This window comes from Oncorhynchus gorbuscha, linkage group LG06 (genome assembly GCF_021184085.1).
Source record: "Oncorhynchus gorbuscha isolate QuinsamMale2020 ecotype Even-year linkage group LG06, OgorEven_v1.0, whole genome shotgun sequence".
In the NCBI taxonomy this organism is placed as follows: domain Eukaryota; kingdom Metazoa; phylum Chordata; class Actinopteri; order Salmoniformes; family Salmonidae; genus Oncorhynchus; species Oncorhynchus gorbuscha.
Genome location: NC_060178.1, coordinates 41,928,194 through 41,944,327, shown reverse-complemented (window position 1 = coordinate 41,944,327; position 16,134 = coordinate 41,928,194). Strand labels below are relative to the sequence as shown.

General features: G+C 42.8%; 1 protein-coding gene across 2 annotated transcripts in view; it reads left to right on the top strand.

Moving 5' to 3' along the window:
* The window catches only part of LOC124037986 (discs large homolog 1-like protein), a 214,644-nt gene that overhangs the window by 85,543 nt on the left and 112,967 nt on the right, over window positions 1-16,134 (top strand). For both annotated transcript variants that reach the window (XM_046353313.1, XM_046353314.1), the window contains one exon: window positions 15,901-15,951. In XM_046353313.1, the coding sequence (XP_046209269.1) occupies window positions 15,901-15,951 (51 nt within the window). The remainder of the gene's footprint in view (window positions 1-15,900; window positions 15,952-16,134) is intronic.

Below are 16,134 nucleotides of genomic sequence, written 5' to 3'. Positions count from 1 at the left end.
GCATCTGTTTCCCTAGGACTCTGATGACAGCATCAGAGGCCTCATTTAAAAACATTGAGTACGTACAAAATATACCCCAAAACATGCCAGTGTTCATGCAAAAGTTGACATTTTTTAAAACTGAACTTGAACAGAGAATTTGCTTAGGTTCCCACAAACTTCAGACCATGCTTACACACAGTTTCTAGTGGTTGAAGTATTGCATTGCAAGCAGGTAAGTAGCCTAGTATTTTGTGCAAATAGACAGGAATGCATTTGGTATTTAAAGGCCTTAGAGTCACATCAGGGAGCTTAAAGCCTGGGTTACAGGATCACACCCAAACAGCCCAAATCATGGACAGAGCCTTGTGTAACACTGGCATGCTGGGGTTGGTTGGGAGATTAATTGTTGGGTGTTTATTTATTTTCCTTTTGCAACTTTAATTTAGGAACTCTAAACCTCTAATCCCTCCCCAGCACCGTCTGTGTGTATTATTTTATCCCTAACATTGTTATTCAACCAAACTGATTGAAAGAAAAAGTGGAAAAGGAAGTTTCTACTACACCAAATGTCTTTAATTGGTCCTAATTTGGAGCCTATATGGCTACCCTGGCAGAGAGAGAGGGAGCAAGAGAGTGAGAGAGAAAAACAGAGAGATGTTTCTGAGATTTACTCTAATTTGGGGCCTGTGTGGCTACCCTGGGAGAGAGCGAGCGAGAGAGGAAGGCCTTAGAGAGAGAAGGGGGGATTGTAAAAGGGAAGGGGGTACCTAATCAGTTGTCCAACTGAATGTATTCAACTGAGATGTGTCTTCTGCATTTAACCCAACCCCTCTGAATCAGCTGCCTTAATCGACATGCACATCTTCAGTGCCCTGGGACAGTGGGTTAACTGCCTTGCTCAGGGGAAGAACGACAGATTTTGACTTTGTCAGCTTGGGAGTTCGATCCAGCAACCTTTCGGTTGGTGGCCCAAAGCTCGAAAGACACTAAACATAAAGGTGCATCTGGGTCTATAAGGGCACAGGGCGAGACCAAGATGCAGACACGGGAGGCAGATGGTTCGAGTCTCCGATATTTATTATAATCCAAGGGGCAGGCAAGAGAATGGTCGTGGACAGGCGAAAGATCATAACAAGGTCAGAGTCCAGGAGGTACACAGTGGCAGGCAGGCTCGAGGTCAGGGCAGGCAGTATGGTCAGGCAGGCGGGTTCAGAGTCAAGGCAGGCAAGGGTCAAAACCGGAGGACTAGCAAAAGAGAGATAAGAAAAAGCAGGCGCATGGAAAAACACGCTGGTTGACAAGACAAGACGAACTGGCAACAAACAAACAGGGTTTCACCGGAAAAAATACCCAGGGAATAATGGGGAAAACGGGTTACACCTGGAGGTGGGTGGAGACAATCACAAAGACAGGTGAAACAGTTCAGGGCGTGACACGATCATTCTCACAAATTATCAAGTGTAGTTTTTAACACATTTCCTTTTGGATCACTGAGATTTGGATCTGCACAAATCTATTTCTTAATTATTTACAACATAATGAGCAAATAAATGGTTGACATTGCGCCCCTAATATAGAGGCCTGAGTAAAAAAATAAAATAAAATGTAATTATTAATATTTATTTCATAATTTATATCATTACCATAACACAACCTTTTAAAAAAATGTTTTGTCACATTCACTTGTGTATACATCTTATCTATTTGATTTATCTATACAGAAAGAACAAAGGTCACACTACCAAATTAAGCCCAAATGTGTTTTCTTTTAATATTTCTTAAATATTGGTGCATTACGGTAATGATAAACAGGTTTCGGTAATGAGTGTTGCATAGTTTGCCATTGAAAAACTGTTCTGATCTCAGAGATTCAGTATCCCAACAAATCATCAAAGTGTACAATTAATTCATCCCAAATGATTTGTGGCTTGAAGTAAGTTAAATGGGGTTTATAGACCCCATATTTCACTGTTTTACAATAAATCTATACAATAGGTTTAAGAAATGTTCTTAGTAATTAAATAAAGTTACCAGCACAGCACACCCATTGACTATATATTAGAATTATCGTATTATCATTGCCAAAAATCTCATTACCGAAATAGACCTAAATCGACCTAAAAAGAACATAGTAATGAGAAATGTGTGTTTCGGTAATGAGAGGCCATTAGCTCAATCTGCAGGCAGCCAATATACTCTAGGTGGCCGTTTTAATACTCATCGTTGCATCCTGTATCAAAAGGTTGGCTCGTCCTCATTAAAGTCCTGTTGATCACTTCACTATTCCCTTTTTGTTTACAAAGCTCTACTACAAAAGCTTCTGACTTTTCCTAAGTTCATTGTTGAAGACTAAAAACATAACTTACCAAACCTGTTCACAGGGTTGGTTATCTCTTGAGGTTCCTCGGGTCTCCACCGAATTAGCTAAATCTGTTTTTAGTTTTAATGAGCCTCACTGCTGGAACAATTTGCAGAACTCATTACAATTCGATGTTGTGGTGCCGCTTAGGCAGTTTAGGGTGTTAATTAAGGACCTATAGCAGTAGCTGAGGTCGAGAACTGTTTTTTTAATGTTGTGTTTTGTGTTGATTGCTGTTTAACATTGTGTTGGTTGTTGTATTGTTGTGATCAGGGCACCCTTGAGAATGGGACCATGGTCTTAATGCGGTTTCCCCTGAAGAAATAAAATAATAATATGAGTCAGCAAACAATTGACCACATCACTAAAGCCCATTCGTGCCTCCATGTTATTGTTCTCTGACTTTTTTCCAAATTGAGCTTTTTAGCCATTTCGGCTTTTTAGCCATTTTAGCCCTAAACACAAGGGGGTGTTGAGAATAAGAACCTCATTCTGAAGGCATATAAGCGAATACATTAACTGGTGGTCATCTAAGAACTACTACTCTAGATGATGCATGATGGGTGAATAAAACTACATTTAATTACTGATTTTTACGTAATACATGTAATACTTTAATGTAAACTTCAGCTAGAATTTAAAAAAATATATGATTTACGGACAAACTGCAACAACATATTTATATATGTTTATATAAATATTTATATAAAATACAACATATATGTGTTTTTTACAAACAGGTTTTTCTAACTTATTAAAGTAAAATTGTATAACGTGACCAGAGAATATAATCCGGACGCATTTCGGTAAGGAGAATTTGGGGTAAAAATGTACAAGAAGACTATTTCGCACATCAGATGGGAGCCCCCACCACCAAGAGGTCTAAGGTTTCCACGGTTATTTCTCTGCTGACTGGGCGGGCATTGGAATGGGAGAGAGGAGAGGAGGAGCTTGAGTCTTATGAGGGGTTCATGGTTCTGTTTAAATGCATTTTCGATCATCCCGCGAAGGGGAGAGAGGGAGGTGAGCATCTGCTTCAGCTCTAGCACAGGAATCAGACACCTGCTGAGTATGTGCATACCTTCCGGACAGTAGCAGCTTCCAGTGGATGGAATGAGCCAGCGCTAAGCACGTTATTTAGAAGAGGTCTGGGCAAGGAGGGCCATCCATCTGGAAAACCTCCTCCGGGAGCGTCGGCATCTTCATCGCTTTTCTCCCTCCTTCGGCGAGTGTTCGGGATCAGAGGCTGAACACATGGAGGTAGGGGTGACATAACTCCCCGCGGCGGAATGACGCAGACGGATACAGCTGGGTCTCTGTCTGTACTGTGGCCAGGGAAGGCACAAGCGCCAGCGGTGTCGCAGAGGGACGATCACGGGATGTTAGATCCCCTGGACCAGGAGTGAGTATTCCATCTACTGCTCTTCCTGTTAGACTCTTTGTAGTACCCATCACTTTGGCTGACTGTCCCTCATGCCCTGTGTCTACAGCTCTAGTGGATTCAAGGTCTCTACTGTCTGCCTTTAGGATCTGGAACCATCACACACATCACCCAACCACTCACCCTCACCGTGGAGCCCTATCACCAGGAAAACATCCCCTTCACATCACCAGTGCACCAGTTCACAAGATCATCCTCGGAGTACCTTAGTTTCAGCGACATAACTCTACCATCTCATGGTCGAGGATGAGAATCACCGACTGGTCACCTGAATACCGGAGGACCTGCCTCAGAATGGTTCCACGTCGGTTGAGAGTCCTGTGGTTGTTCTCCAGCCCAACAATCCCAGAGGAATAGCAGAATCTAAGGGTGGTATTCTCAAGACCCGTGCTACCTGTTTCCCACTTCATCGCCCCAGTGACTGTGCATTGACCTATTTTCCGGTGCTACACCTAAATGCAGACGTATCTACCCTCTGGCGGTGGCTGAGACCCAGACCATGGAGAAGTACAGTTTAAGTCTGAAGTTTACATACACCTTAGCCAATTACATTTAAACTCAGTTTTTCACAATTCCTGACTTTTAATCCTAGTAAAAATTCCCTGTCTTAGGTCAGTTAGGATCACCACTTTATTTTAAGAATGTGAAATGTCAGCAAAATAGTAGAGAGAATGATTTATTTCAGCTTTTATTTCTTTCATCGCATTCCCAGTGGATCAGTTTACATACACTCAATTAGCATTTGGTAGCATTGCCTTTAAATTGTTTACCTTGGGTCAAATGTTTAGGGTAGCCTGCCACAAGCTTCCCACAATAAGTTGGGTGAATTTTGGCCCATTCCTCCTGACAGAGCTGGTGTAACTGAGTCAGGTTTGTAGGCCTCCTTGCTTATACACACTTCTTCAGTTCTGCCCACAAATGTTCTATAGGATTGAGGTCAGGGCTTTGTAATGACCACTCCAAAACCTTGACTTGTTGTTGTCCTTAAGCCATTTTGCCACAACTTTGGAAGTATGCTTGGGGTCCATTTGGAAGCCCCATGTGCGACCAAGCTTTAACTGATGTCTTCAATATATCCACCTAATTTTCGTTCCTTATGATGTCATCTATTTTGTGAAGTGCACCAGTCCCTCCTGCATCAAAGTACCCCCCACAACATGATGCTGCCAACCCCATGCTTCACGGTTGGGATGGTGTTCTTCGCCTCCCCCTTTTTCCTCCAAACATAACGATGGTCATTATGGCCAAACAGTTCTATTTTTGTTTCTTCTGACCATTTTAGACATTTCTCCAAAAAGTACGATCTTTGTTCCCATGTGCAGTTGCAAACCGTAGTCTGGCTTTTTTATGGGAGTTTTGGAGCAATGGCTTCTTCCTTGCTGAGCGGCCTTTCAGGTTATGTCAATATAGGACCTGTTTTACTGTGGATATAGATACTTTTACTTGTGTCATGCACAAAGTAGATGTCTTTACCGACTTGCCGAAACTATAATTTGTTGACAAGAAATTTGTGGAGTGGTTGAAAAACAAGTTTTATTGACTACAACCTTAGTGTATGTAAACTTCCGACTTCAACTTTACATTCAACAGGGTTTCATCCGCAGGTCCACGTCCTCTGCGTTGGATGGTTTCTTCCTCGTTGCCAAGGATTACGCCCTTGTATCGATTACTGTGGACTCAATGACATCACCAAGAAGTATCGGTACCCTCTCCTGCTGGTGGCGTCAGCCATTGAGCAGCTCTGCGGGTCCTAGTTCTTCACCAAACTGGACCTGTGGAGTGCCTACAATCTCATTCACTTCCGGGAGGGGGATGAGTGGAAGACGCCTTTTGGCCTAGCCAATGTTCCGTCAGTGTTCCAGGCATTCGTCAACGAGGTGTTCAGGGACAAGCTCGGACGTCAGGTGATTGTGTACATGACATCCTGATCTTCCCGGCCAACCTGGAAGATCACATTACTCATGTTCGAGCAGTCCACGAACGCCTCTTGGCTAACCACCTGATCGTCAAGGCAGAGAAGTGCCAACTCCACCAGAGGGCTGTCTCCTTCTTGGGCTACCAAATCAGCCCACAGGGAGTGAGGATGGAGGACAAGAAGATAGATGCGGTAAGGTCATGGCCAGTCCCAATCACCATCAAGGTCTTACAATGGTTTATGGGGTCTGCCAACTTTTACCGCCGCTTCATCAGGAACTTCAGTGCCCTCGTCGCTCCTCTCACCTCCCTCCTCAAGAGTGGGCCTCGTAGGTTGGTTTGGTCTCCAGCAGCCAATGAGGCCTTTCGTGAGAATTGTCCTCTCACGTGCATTTACATTCCCTCAGAGATAAGGGATTGGCTGCTGACATGGGCACACACAGCTGTCGTCGCTGGACATCCATGTATTTCTCGCACCATCCATTCCCTCACTGAGAAATACTGGTGGCCCACCTTGGTGCAGGAAGTTATGTGGTATGTCAACTCCTGTTCCGTGTGTGCTCAAACACAAGTCCCCCTGGAATGCTCAGCAGGGAAGCTCCTGCCGCTTCCCGTGCCTCAGCGACCTTGGTCCCATCTATCCATTGACTTTGTTACTGATCTTCCTCCTTCTGATGGTTTCACCACCATTCTGGTGGTAGTGGATAGATTTTCCAAGTCGTGTCGATTCATCCATTTTCCTGGTCTTCCCATTGATCTCCAGGTCGCTGAGGCACTCTTCCAGCAGGTCTTCCGGCATTATGGCCTTCCGGAGGACATTGTCTCAGACCATGGCCCCCAATTCACATATGACGGGCCTTCTTGGAGAAGCTTGGGGTCATGGTTAGTCTCACACCCAGGTATCAGCCTCAGTCTAACGGGCAGGAGGAGAGGATGAATCAGGAGCTAGGGAAGTACCTGAGGAGTCACTGTCAGGACCTGCAGGGTGAGTGGGCACGTTTCCTTCCTTGAGCCGAGTACATCCAGAATTCTCTACGTAACTCCTCCACTGGGTTGAACCCCTTCCAGAGTGTTTTGGGTTTACAGACGGCCCTGGCCCCATGGACACCAGGCCAGACCATGGCTCCTGTGGTAGATGAGTGGTGCCGGCACGTGGAGGAGGTGTGGAACAATGTGCATGTGAGACTCCAGAATGCCGTCAATCGTCAGAAGGAACAGGCAGACCGTCACAGCAGTGAGACCCCTGTGTTCCATTCTGGGGATCGTGTTTAGCTCCCACTCCGCCTGCCCTGCAAGAAACTGAGCCCCTGGTTTGTGGGACCTGTGGAGTGCCTACAATCTCATTCACTTCCGGGAGGCCATTCAAGGTTCTCCGGAGGGTCAATGAGGTGACATACATACCCTCTTTTTATGGTTATTTTAATTTTACCTTATTTAACCAGGCAGGCCAGTTGAGAGCAAGTTCTCATTTATAACTACGACCTGGCCAAGATAGAGCAAAGCAGTGTGACACAAACAACACAGTTACACATGGGATAAACAAACGTACAGTCAATAAAACAACAGAAAAGTCTATATACACAGTGTGGGAATGTAGTAAGAATAGGGAGGTATGGCAATAAATAGGCCATAGTTGTGAAATAATTATAATTTAGCATTAACACTGGAAGTGATTGATGTGCAGAAGATGATGTGCAAGTAGAGACACTGGGGTGCACAGGAGCAAAAAAATAAATAACAATATGGGGATGAGGTAGTTGGGTGGATTATTTACAAATGGGCTATGTACACATGCAATGATCTGTAAGCTGCTCTGACAGCTAATGCTTAAAGTTGGTGAGGGTGATATACATTTCCAGCTTCAGTTATTTTTGCAATTCGTTCCAGTCATTGGCAGCAAAGAACTGGATGGAATGGCGGCCAAAGTAGGAGTTGGCTTTGGGGGTGATTAGTGCAATATACCTGCATGAGCACGTGCTACGTGTGAGTGCTGCTATGGTGACCAGTGAGCTGAGATAATGCAGGGCTTTACCTAGCAAGGACTTATAGATGACCTGGAGCCAGTGGGTTTGGCAACAAATATGAAGTGAGGGCCAGCCAATGAGAGCATACAGGTCACAGTGGTGTGTAGTATATGAAGCTTTGGTGACAAAACGGATGGGACTGTGATAGACTACATCCAATTTGCTGAGTAGAGTGTTGGAGGTTATTTTGTAAATGACATCGCCGAAGTCAAGGATCGGTAGGATGGTCAGCTTTACGAGGGTATGTTTGGCAGCATGAGTGAAGGATACCTTGTTGCGAAATAGGAAGCCGATTCTAGATTTAATTTTGGATTGGAGATGTGTAATGTGAGCTTTGAAGAAGAGTTTACAGTCCAACCAGACACCTAGGTATTTGTAGTTGTCCACATATTCTAAGTCAAAACTGTCCAGAGTAGTGATGCTGGATGGGTGGGCAGGTGCGGGCAGCGATCGGTTGAAGAGCATGCATTTAGTTTGCTTGCATTTAAGAGTGGTTGGAGGCCATGAAAGGAGTGTTGTATGGCATTGAAGCTCATCTGGAGGGTTGTGTCCAGAGAAGGGCCAGAAGTATACCGAATGGTATTGTCTGTGGTCCTTCTGTAGCTCAGTTGGTAGAGCATGGCGCTTGTAACGCCAGGGTAGTGGGTTCGATCCCTGGGACCACCCATACGTAGAATGTATGCACACATGACTGTAAGTCGCTTTGGATAAAAGCGTCTGCTAAATGGCATATATTATTATTATTTATTATTACCAATACGGAGAATCACCAATACGGCTGCACAGTATTGTCTTTTATCAATGACGGTTATGATATCGTGTAGGACATTGAGCATGGCTGAGGTGCACCCATCACCAGCTCGGGAAACCAGATTGCATAGCGGAGAAGGTACGGTGGGATTCGAAATGGTCGGTGATCTGTTTGTTAAAACCTCTTGTAACTACCCATCCCGGCTTCAGGAGAATTGTCATCAACTGACACTAAGTAGCATAACGCAAAGTACAAAAAATCTTACTAGAAAATATTCATATTCATGAAATCACAAGTGAATTATATTCAAACACAGCCTAGCCTTTTGTTAATCACCCTGTCATTTCAGATTTTGAAAATATGCTTTACAGCCAAAGCAAGACAAGTATTTGTGTAAGTTTATCGATAGCCTAGCATAGCATTATGCCTCGCTAGCAGCAGGCATTCTGGTCACGAAAATCAGAAAAGCAATCAAATTTAATCGTTTACCTTTGATGAGCTTCGGAAGTTTTCACTCACGAGACTCCCAGTTAGATAGCAAATGTTCCTTTTTTCCAGAAAAATTATTTTTGTAGCCAAAAATTAGTTCTTCACGTTTGGCTGAGAAAACGACCGGAAATTGCGGTCACGACAACGCCGAAAAATATTCCAAATTAGCTCCTTAATATCGACAGAAAGGTGTTTTTCAAATATCTATTCGATAATATATCAACCGGGACAGAGCTTTTTTCAGTAAGACCGGGTGGAAAAATGGCTGCCTTTGTCTTTTGCGCGAGAAATACACAAAGAACCATCAGGTGGACACTGACACAATGTTGTCGCACAGGCTCATTTTTCAAAATAAAAGCCTGAAACTATGTCTTGTGATACTAGACACATTACGGAAGCCATAGAAAAGGCAATTTTGTTGATATCCCATTCACTGCTCAATAGGGAAGCATAGGAAGGGACTCTTATTTAGAAACCGCTGCGTTCCTGATTGTATTTTTGTCATTCTTTTGCCTGCAATATCAGTTCTGTTATACTCACAGACAATATATTTACAGTTTTGGAAACTTTAGAGTATCCTAAGCTGTCAATTATATGCATATTCTATTTTCTGGTCCTGAACAATAGCCCATTTACTTTGGGAACGTTATTAAAACAATACATTTAAAAAAGACCCCTAGATTCAACAGGTTAACTTGGCTTTCGAAGACTTTAGAAAGGCAGGGTAGGATAGATATAGGTCTGTAACATTTTGGGTCTAGAATATCACCCCCTTTGAAGAGGGGGATGACCCCGGCAGCTTTCCAATCTTTAGAGATCTCAGCCGATACGAAAGAGAGGTTGAACAGGCTAGAAAAAGGGGTTGCAACAATTGTGGCAGATAACTTTAGAAAGAGAGGTTCCAGATTGTCTAGCACAGCTAAATTGTAGGGGTCCAAATTGTGCAGCTCTTTCAGAACATCAGCTATCTGGATTTGGGGGAAAGAGAAATGGGGGAGGCTTGGGCAAGTTGCAGTGGGGGGTGCAGAGCTGTTTACCAGGGTAGGGGTAGCTAGGTGGAAAGCATGGACAGCTGTAGAAAAATGCTTATTGAAATTCTTGATTATCGTAGATTTATTGGTGGTGACAGTGTTTCCTATCCTCAGTGCAGTGGGCAGCTGGGAGGAGGTGGTCTTATTCTCCATGGACATTACAGTGTCCCAGACATTTTTGGAGTTTGTGCTACAGGATGCAAATTTCTGTTTGAAAATGCTAGCCTTTGCTTTCCTAACTGCATGTGTATATTTGTTCCTTACCTCCCTGAAGTTTTGAATATCGCGGGGACTATTCGATGCTAATGCAGTACGCCACAGGATGTTTTTGTGCTGGTCAAGGGCAGTCAGATCTGGAGTGAACCAAAGGCTATATCTGTTCTTAGTTCATTTCTTTTTTGAATGGGGCATGCTTATTTAATATGGTGAGGAAAGCACTTTGAAAGAATAACAAGGCATCCTCTACTGATGGAATGAGGTCAATATCCTTCCAGGATACCCGGGCCAGATTGATTAGAAAGGCCTGATCGCTGAAGTGTTTTAGGGAGTTTGGCAGTGATGAGGGGTGGTCGTTTGACCGCGGACCCATTACGGATGCAGGCAATGAGGCAGTGATGGCTGAGATCCTGGTTGAAGACAGTAGAGGTGTATTTAGAGGGCAGGTTGGTAAGGGTGATATCTATGAGGGTGCCCATGTTTACAGATATAGTGTTGTACATGGTAGGTTCCAAGATAATTTGTGTGAGATTGAGGGCATCTAGCATAGATTGTAGGACGGCCGGGGTGTCCCAGTTTAGATCACCTAACAGTACAACCTCTGAAGATAAATGGGGGGCAACTAATTCACATATGGTGTCCAGGGCACAGCTGGGGGCTGTGGGGGGGTCTATAACGAGCAGCAACAGTGAGAGACTTGTTTCTGTAAAGGTGGATTTTTAAAAGTAGAAGCTCGAATTGTTTGGGCATGGACCTGGATAGCATGACAGAACTCTGCAGGCTATCTCTGCAGTAGTTTGCAACTACTCCCTCTTTGGCAGTTCTGTCTTGGTGGAAAATGTTGTAGTTGGGGATGGAAATTTCAGAATTGTTGGTGGCCTTCCTAAGCCAGGATTCAGACCCCGCTAGGACATCAGGGTTGGCGGAGTGTGCTAAAGCAGTGAATAAAACAAACTTAGGGAGGACACCTTACATTATGATACTTCCACACCTCATTCCTTTTTCTTAGTTTAAAGTTTATAGTTTGTTTACAATAAATAACATTTTTTAATTGGCCTATACCTGTTGTTCGCGTCCCCTCATTTTTACCACAGGCTGCGAGCCTGCTATTCTTTTTTCTGAAATAGACTACATTTTTTTCCTATCATGCTTCTTTAGACCTGTCTAAAATAAATAATGGATTTATTGTGAAGCTGTAGGCTATATTACATGGATTTATTTGACGTTTTGTGTTGAAGCCAGGAGATGATAAATGTTTTATGTTAATTAGCAGTCAATTATCGTGAGACCTACAGTTAGTTGTTTGACAATCACCGGCTGAAATGGCATGACCGCAACAGCCCTAGTGGTGTATAGTTGGATTAGGGCAAGGACAGAGGCAGAGCAGTCGTAGTGATGATGGTACTGTAGTTAGGCAGGGACAGAGCAGCCCTTCTGTGATCCTCCCTTTCCCAAACATGGCTATCACCTCTAATCCCATGGAGATTATCCCCGTGCCACACAGGAAGACAGCATTAGTGCTGTGCACTGCTCAGAAAGCCCTGCCGCCTCCCTGCCTGCCTGCTACAGAACGCTGCAGTATTCCCCACTGAGCAGAGGGGATTTCACATGGATAGCCAGCCTGCGCTGCCCTTTATTAAGCTGCTACTGAGGGGTCAGCTGTGCTCTGCTCTTCTCTCACCCACCCGTTGTTTGTTATAGCTAAAGTACTGCTACATACAGTACCAGTCAAAAGTTTGGACACACTTACTCATTCGTGTTTGTTTTTTTCAAATTCTTCAAATGTATTTTTTACTATTTTCTACATTGTAGAATAATAGTGAAGACATCAAAACTATGAAATAACACATATGGAATAATGTAGTAATCAAAATACATTTTAGATTCTTCAAAGTAGCCACCCTTTGCCTTGATTACAGCTTTGCACACTCTTGGCAATCTCTCAACCAGCTTCATGAGGTAGTCACCTGGAGTGCATTTCAATTAACAGGTGTGCCTTGTTACAAGTTCATTTGTGTTATTTATTGCCATCCTAATGAGTTTCAGCCAATTAGTTGTGTTGTGACAAGGTAGGGTTGGTATAGAGAAGATGGTCTTTTAACAAATAAGGCTAAGTCCATATTATGGCTAGAACAGCTCAAATAAGCAAAGAGAAACAACAGTCCATCAACACTTTAAGACATGGTCAGTCAATACCAAAAATTTCAAGTACTTTGAAAGTTTCATCAAGTGCAGCAGCAAAAACCATCAAGGGCTAGATGAAACTGGTTCTCATGAGGACCGCCACAGGTAAGGAAGACTCAGAGTTACTACTGCTGCAGAGGATAAGTTCATTAGAGTTACCAGCCTTAGAAATCGGCAATTAACCTCTCTGGGACAGGCGGGACGCAAATGTCCCTCTTGGCCAATTGGCAGGTAAAATGCCAAATTCAAATAAAATACTATAAAATTCAAACCTTCATTAAGTCACACATGTAAGATACCAAATTAAAGCCACACTCGTTGTTAATCCAGCTAACATGTCAGATCTCAAAAAGGCTTTTCGGCGAAAGCATAAGAAGCTATTATCTGATGATAGCACAACAGTAAACAAAGAGAGAATAGCATATTTCAACCCTGCAGGCACCACAAAAAATATCTCAAAAGTTATCTGTAAACTTTGCCAAAACATTTCAACCTACTTTTGTAATACAACTTTAGGTATTTTTAAACGTGAATAATCGATCAAATTGAAGACGGGTCTATCTGTTTTCAATACAGGAGGATCACAAACGAATGCTACTTTTTTAGTCTTGCGCAACTCTCAAACACTACACATAACGTTACCCTGATCCAAGATAGCCGTACTTCTTCATTACACAAAGGAATAACCCCAACCAATTTCCAAAGACTGGTGACATCCAGTGGAAGCGGTAGGAACTGCAAACAAGTGCCTTAGAAATCTTGTTTCCCAATGAAAATATATTGAATAGACAGTGACCTAAAAAAAAAATCTGGATGGTTAGTCCTTCCTGCCTGCTACATAAGTTCTGTTATACTCACAGACATGATTCAAACAGTTTTCGAATCTTCAGAGTATTTTCTATTCAAATCTACTAATAATATGCATATCTTATATTCTTGGAATGAGTAGCGGGAAGTTGAAATTGGATACGCTATTTATCCAAAAGTGAAAATGCTGCCCCCTATCCCCCTATCCACCGCAGAGTGCAGCCCAAATAAATGATTCACTGAATTCAAGCAACAGACACATCTCAACATCAACTGTTCAGAGGAGACTGCATGAATCAGGCCTTAATGGTCGAATTGTTGCAAAGAAACCACAACTAAAGGACACCACTAAGAAGAAGAGACTTGCTTGTGCCAAGAAACACGAACAAAGGACATTATATCTGTGGAAATCTGTCCTTTGGTCTGATGAATCCAAATTTTAGATTTTTGGAGGAGGAGGTGTGGTGGTGTGGGGCTGCTTTGCTGGTGACAGTCTGATTTATTTAGAATTCAACGCACACTTAAACAGCATGGCTACCACAGCATTCTGCAGCAATACGTCATCCCATCTGGTTTGCACTTTGTCCTGTTGAAAAACAAATGATAGTGAGACTATTGACACAAAACACACCTCCAGGCTGTGTAAGGCTTATTTGACCTAGACGGAGAGTAATGGAGTGCTGCATCAGATGACCTGGCCTCCACAATCACCGGACATCAACCCAATTGAGATGGTTTGGGATGAGTTGGACTGCAGAGTGAAGGAAAAGCAGCAAACAAGTGCTCAGTAATTGTGGGAACTCCTTCAAGACTGTTGGACAAGCATTCCAGGAGACTACCTCATGAAGCTGGTTGAGAGAATGCCAAGAGTGTGCAAAGCTGTCATCAAGGCAAAGGGTGGCTACTTTGAAGAATCTAAAATATATTTTGATTTGTTTAACACATTTTGGGTTACAACATGATTCCGTATGTGTTATTTCATTGTGTTGATGTCTTCACTATTATTCTACAATGTAGAAAATATTGAAAATTATATTATTTTGACTGGTACTGTATATACAGCTGAAGTTGGAAGTTTACATACACATAGGTTAGTTATTAAAACTTATTTTTCAACCACTCCACAAATGTCTTGTTAAAAACTATAGTTTTGGCAAGTCGGCTAGGACATCTACTTTGTGCATGACACAAGTAATTTTCACAACAATTGTTTACAGACTGATTATTTAACTTATATTTCAATGTATCTCAAATCCAGTAGGTCAGAAGTTTACATACACTAAGTTGACTTTGCCTTTAATAAACAGCTTGGAAAATTCCTGAAAATGATGTCATGGCTTTAGAAGCCTCTGATAGGCTAATTGACATAATTTGAGTCAATTGGAGGTGCACCTGTGGATGTATTTCAAGGCCTACCTTCAAACTCATTGCCTCTTTGCTCGACATCATGGGAAAATCAAAAGAAATCAGCCAAGACCCCAGAAATAAAATTGTAGACCTCCATAAGTCTGGTTCATTCTTGGGAGCAATTTCCAAATGCCTTAATTAAGGTACCACATTCATCTGTACAAACAATAGTACGCAAGTATAAACACCATGGGACCACGCAGCCGTCATACCGCTCAGGAAGGAGACGCGTTCTGTCTCCTAGAGATGAATGTAGTTTGGTGCAAAAAGTGCAAATCAATCCCAGAACAACAGCAAAGGACCTTGTGAAGATGCTGGAGGAAACAGGTGCAAAATATTCTATATCCACATTAAAACGAGTCCTATATCGATGTAAGGAAAAAGGGAGAGGCTTGCAAGCCGAAGAACACCATCCCAACCATGAAGCACGGGGGTTGCAGCATCATGTTGTGGGGGTGCTTTGCTGCAGTAGAGACTGGTTCTCTTCACAAAATACATGGCATCATGAGGAACGAAAATTATGTGGATATATTGAAGCAACTTCTCAAGACATCAGTCAGGAAGTTATAAAGCTTGGTCGCAAATTTCTTCCAAATGGACAATGACCCTAAGCATACTTCCAAAGTTGTGGCAAAATGGCTTAAGGACAACAAAGTCAAGGTATTGGAGTGGCCATCACAAAGCCCTGACCTGAATCCCATAGAAAATTGGTGGGCAGAACTGAAAAAGCGTGTGCGAGCAAGGAGACTTACAAACCTGACTCAGTTACACCAGCTCTGTCAGGAGCAATGGGCCAAAATTCACCCAACTTATTGTGGGAAGCTTGTGAAAGGCTACCCAAAACGTTTGACCCAAGTAAAACAATTTAAAGGCAATGCTAGCAAATACTAATTGAGTGTATGTAAACTTCTGACCCACTGGGAATGTGATGAAAAAAATAAAAGCTTAAATAAATCATTCTCTCTACTATTATTCTGACATTTCACATTCTTACAATAAAATAGTGATCGTAACTGACCTAAGACAGGGAATTGTTACTTGGATTAAACGTCAGGAATTGTGAAACTGAGTTTAAATGTATTTGACTAAGGTGTATGTAACTTGGACTGTACCTAGTCCCTCACACCTCTTTCTTTAACACCTCCAGTTTGGGTTTTGAGGAATAGTGTGCCATCAGAATGAGACGTGCAGTGGGAAAGACGTTTGATCTTTCCATAGGCACCCTCTCCTGGGCCAATGGAGACAGCTCTCTTATGATCCCCACGATACTGATTGGCTGATGTCTTGTCTTTCAGGTGAATGGAACTGAAGCAGATTATGAGTATGAGGAGATCACCCTGGAACGGGTAAGTAGGAGGAACATCACATCGTAGTTGTTACTTTAAACCCATCATCCATGGCTAAGGTTTTCATAAAATATATGTCTCTTAAATTAAAGAGCCAGTCACCAGTTGAAACCATAACCATAAAAGTGAATTCCCTGCCACTGTTTTGGTAAAAAGCTGAGGGATGTGGCTGGAGAAATGTAG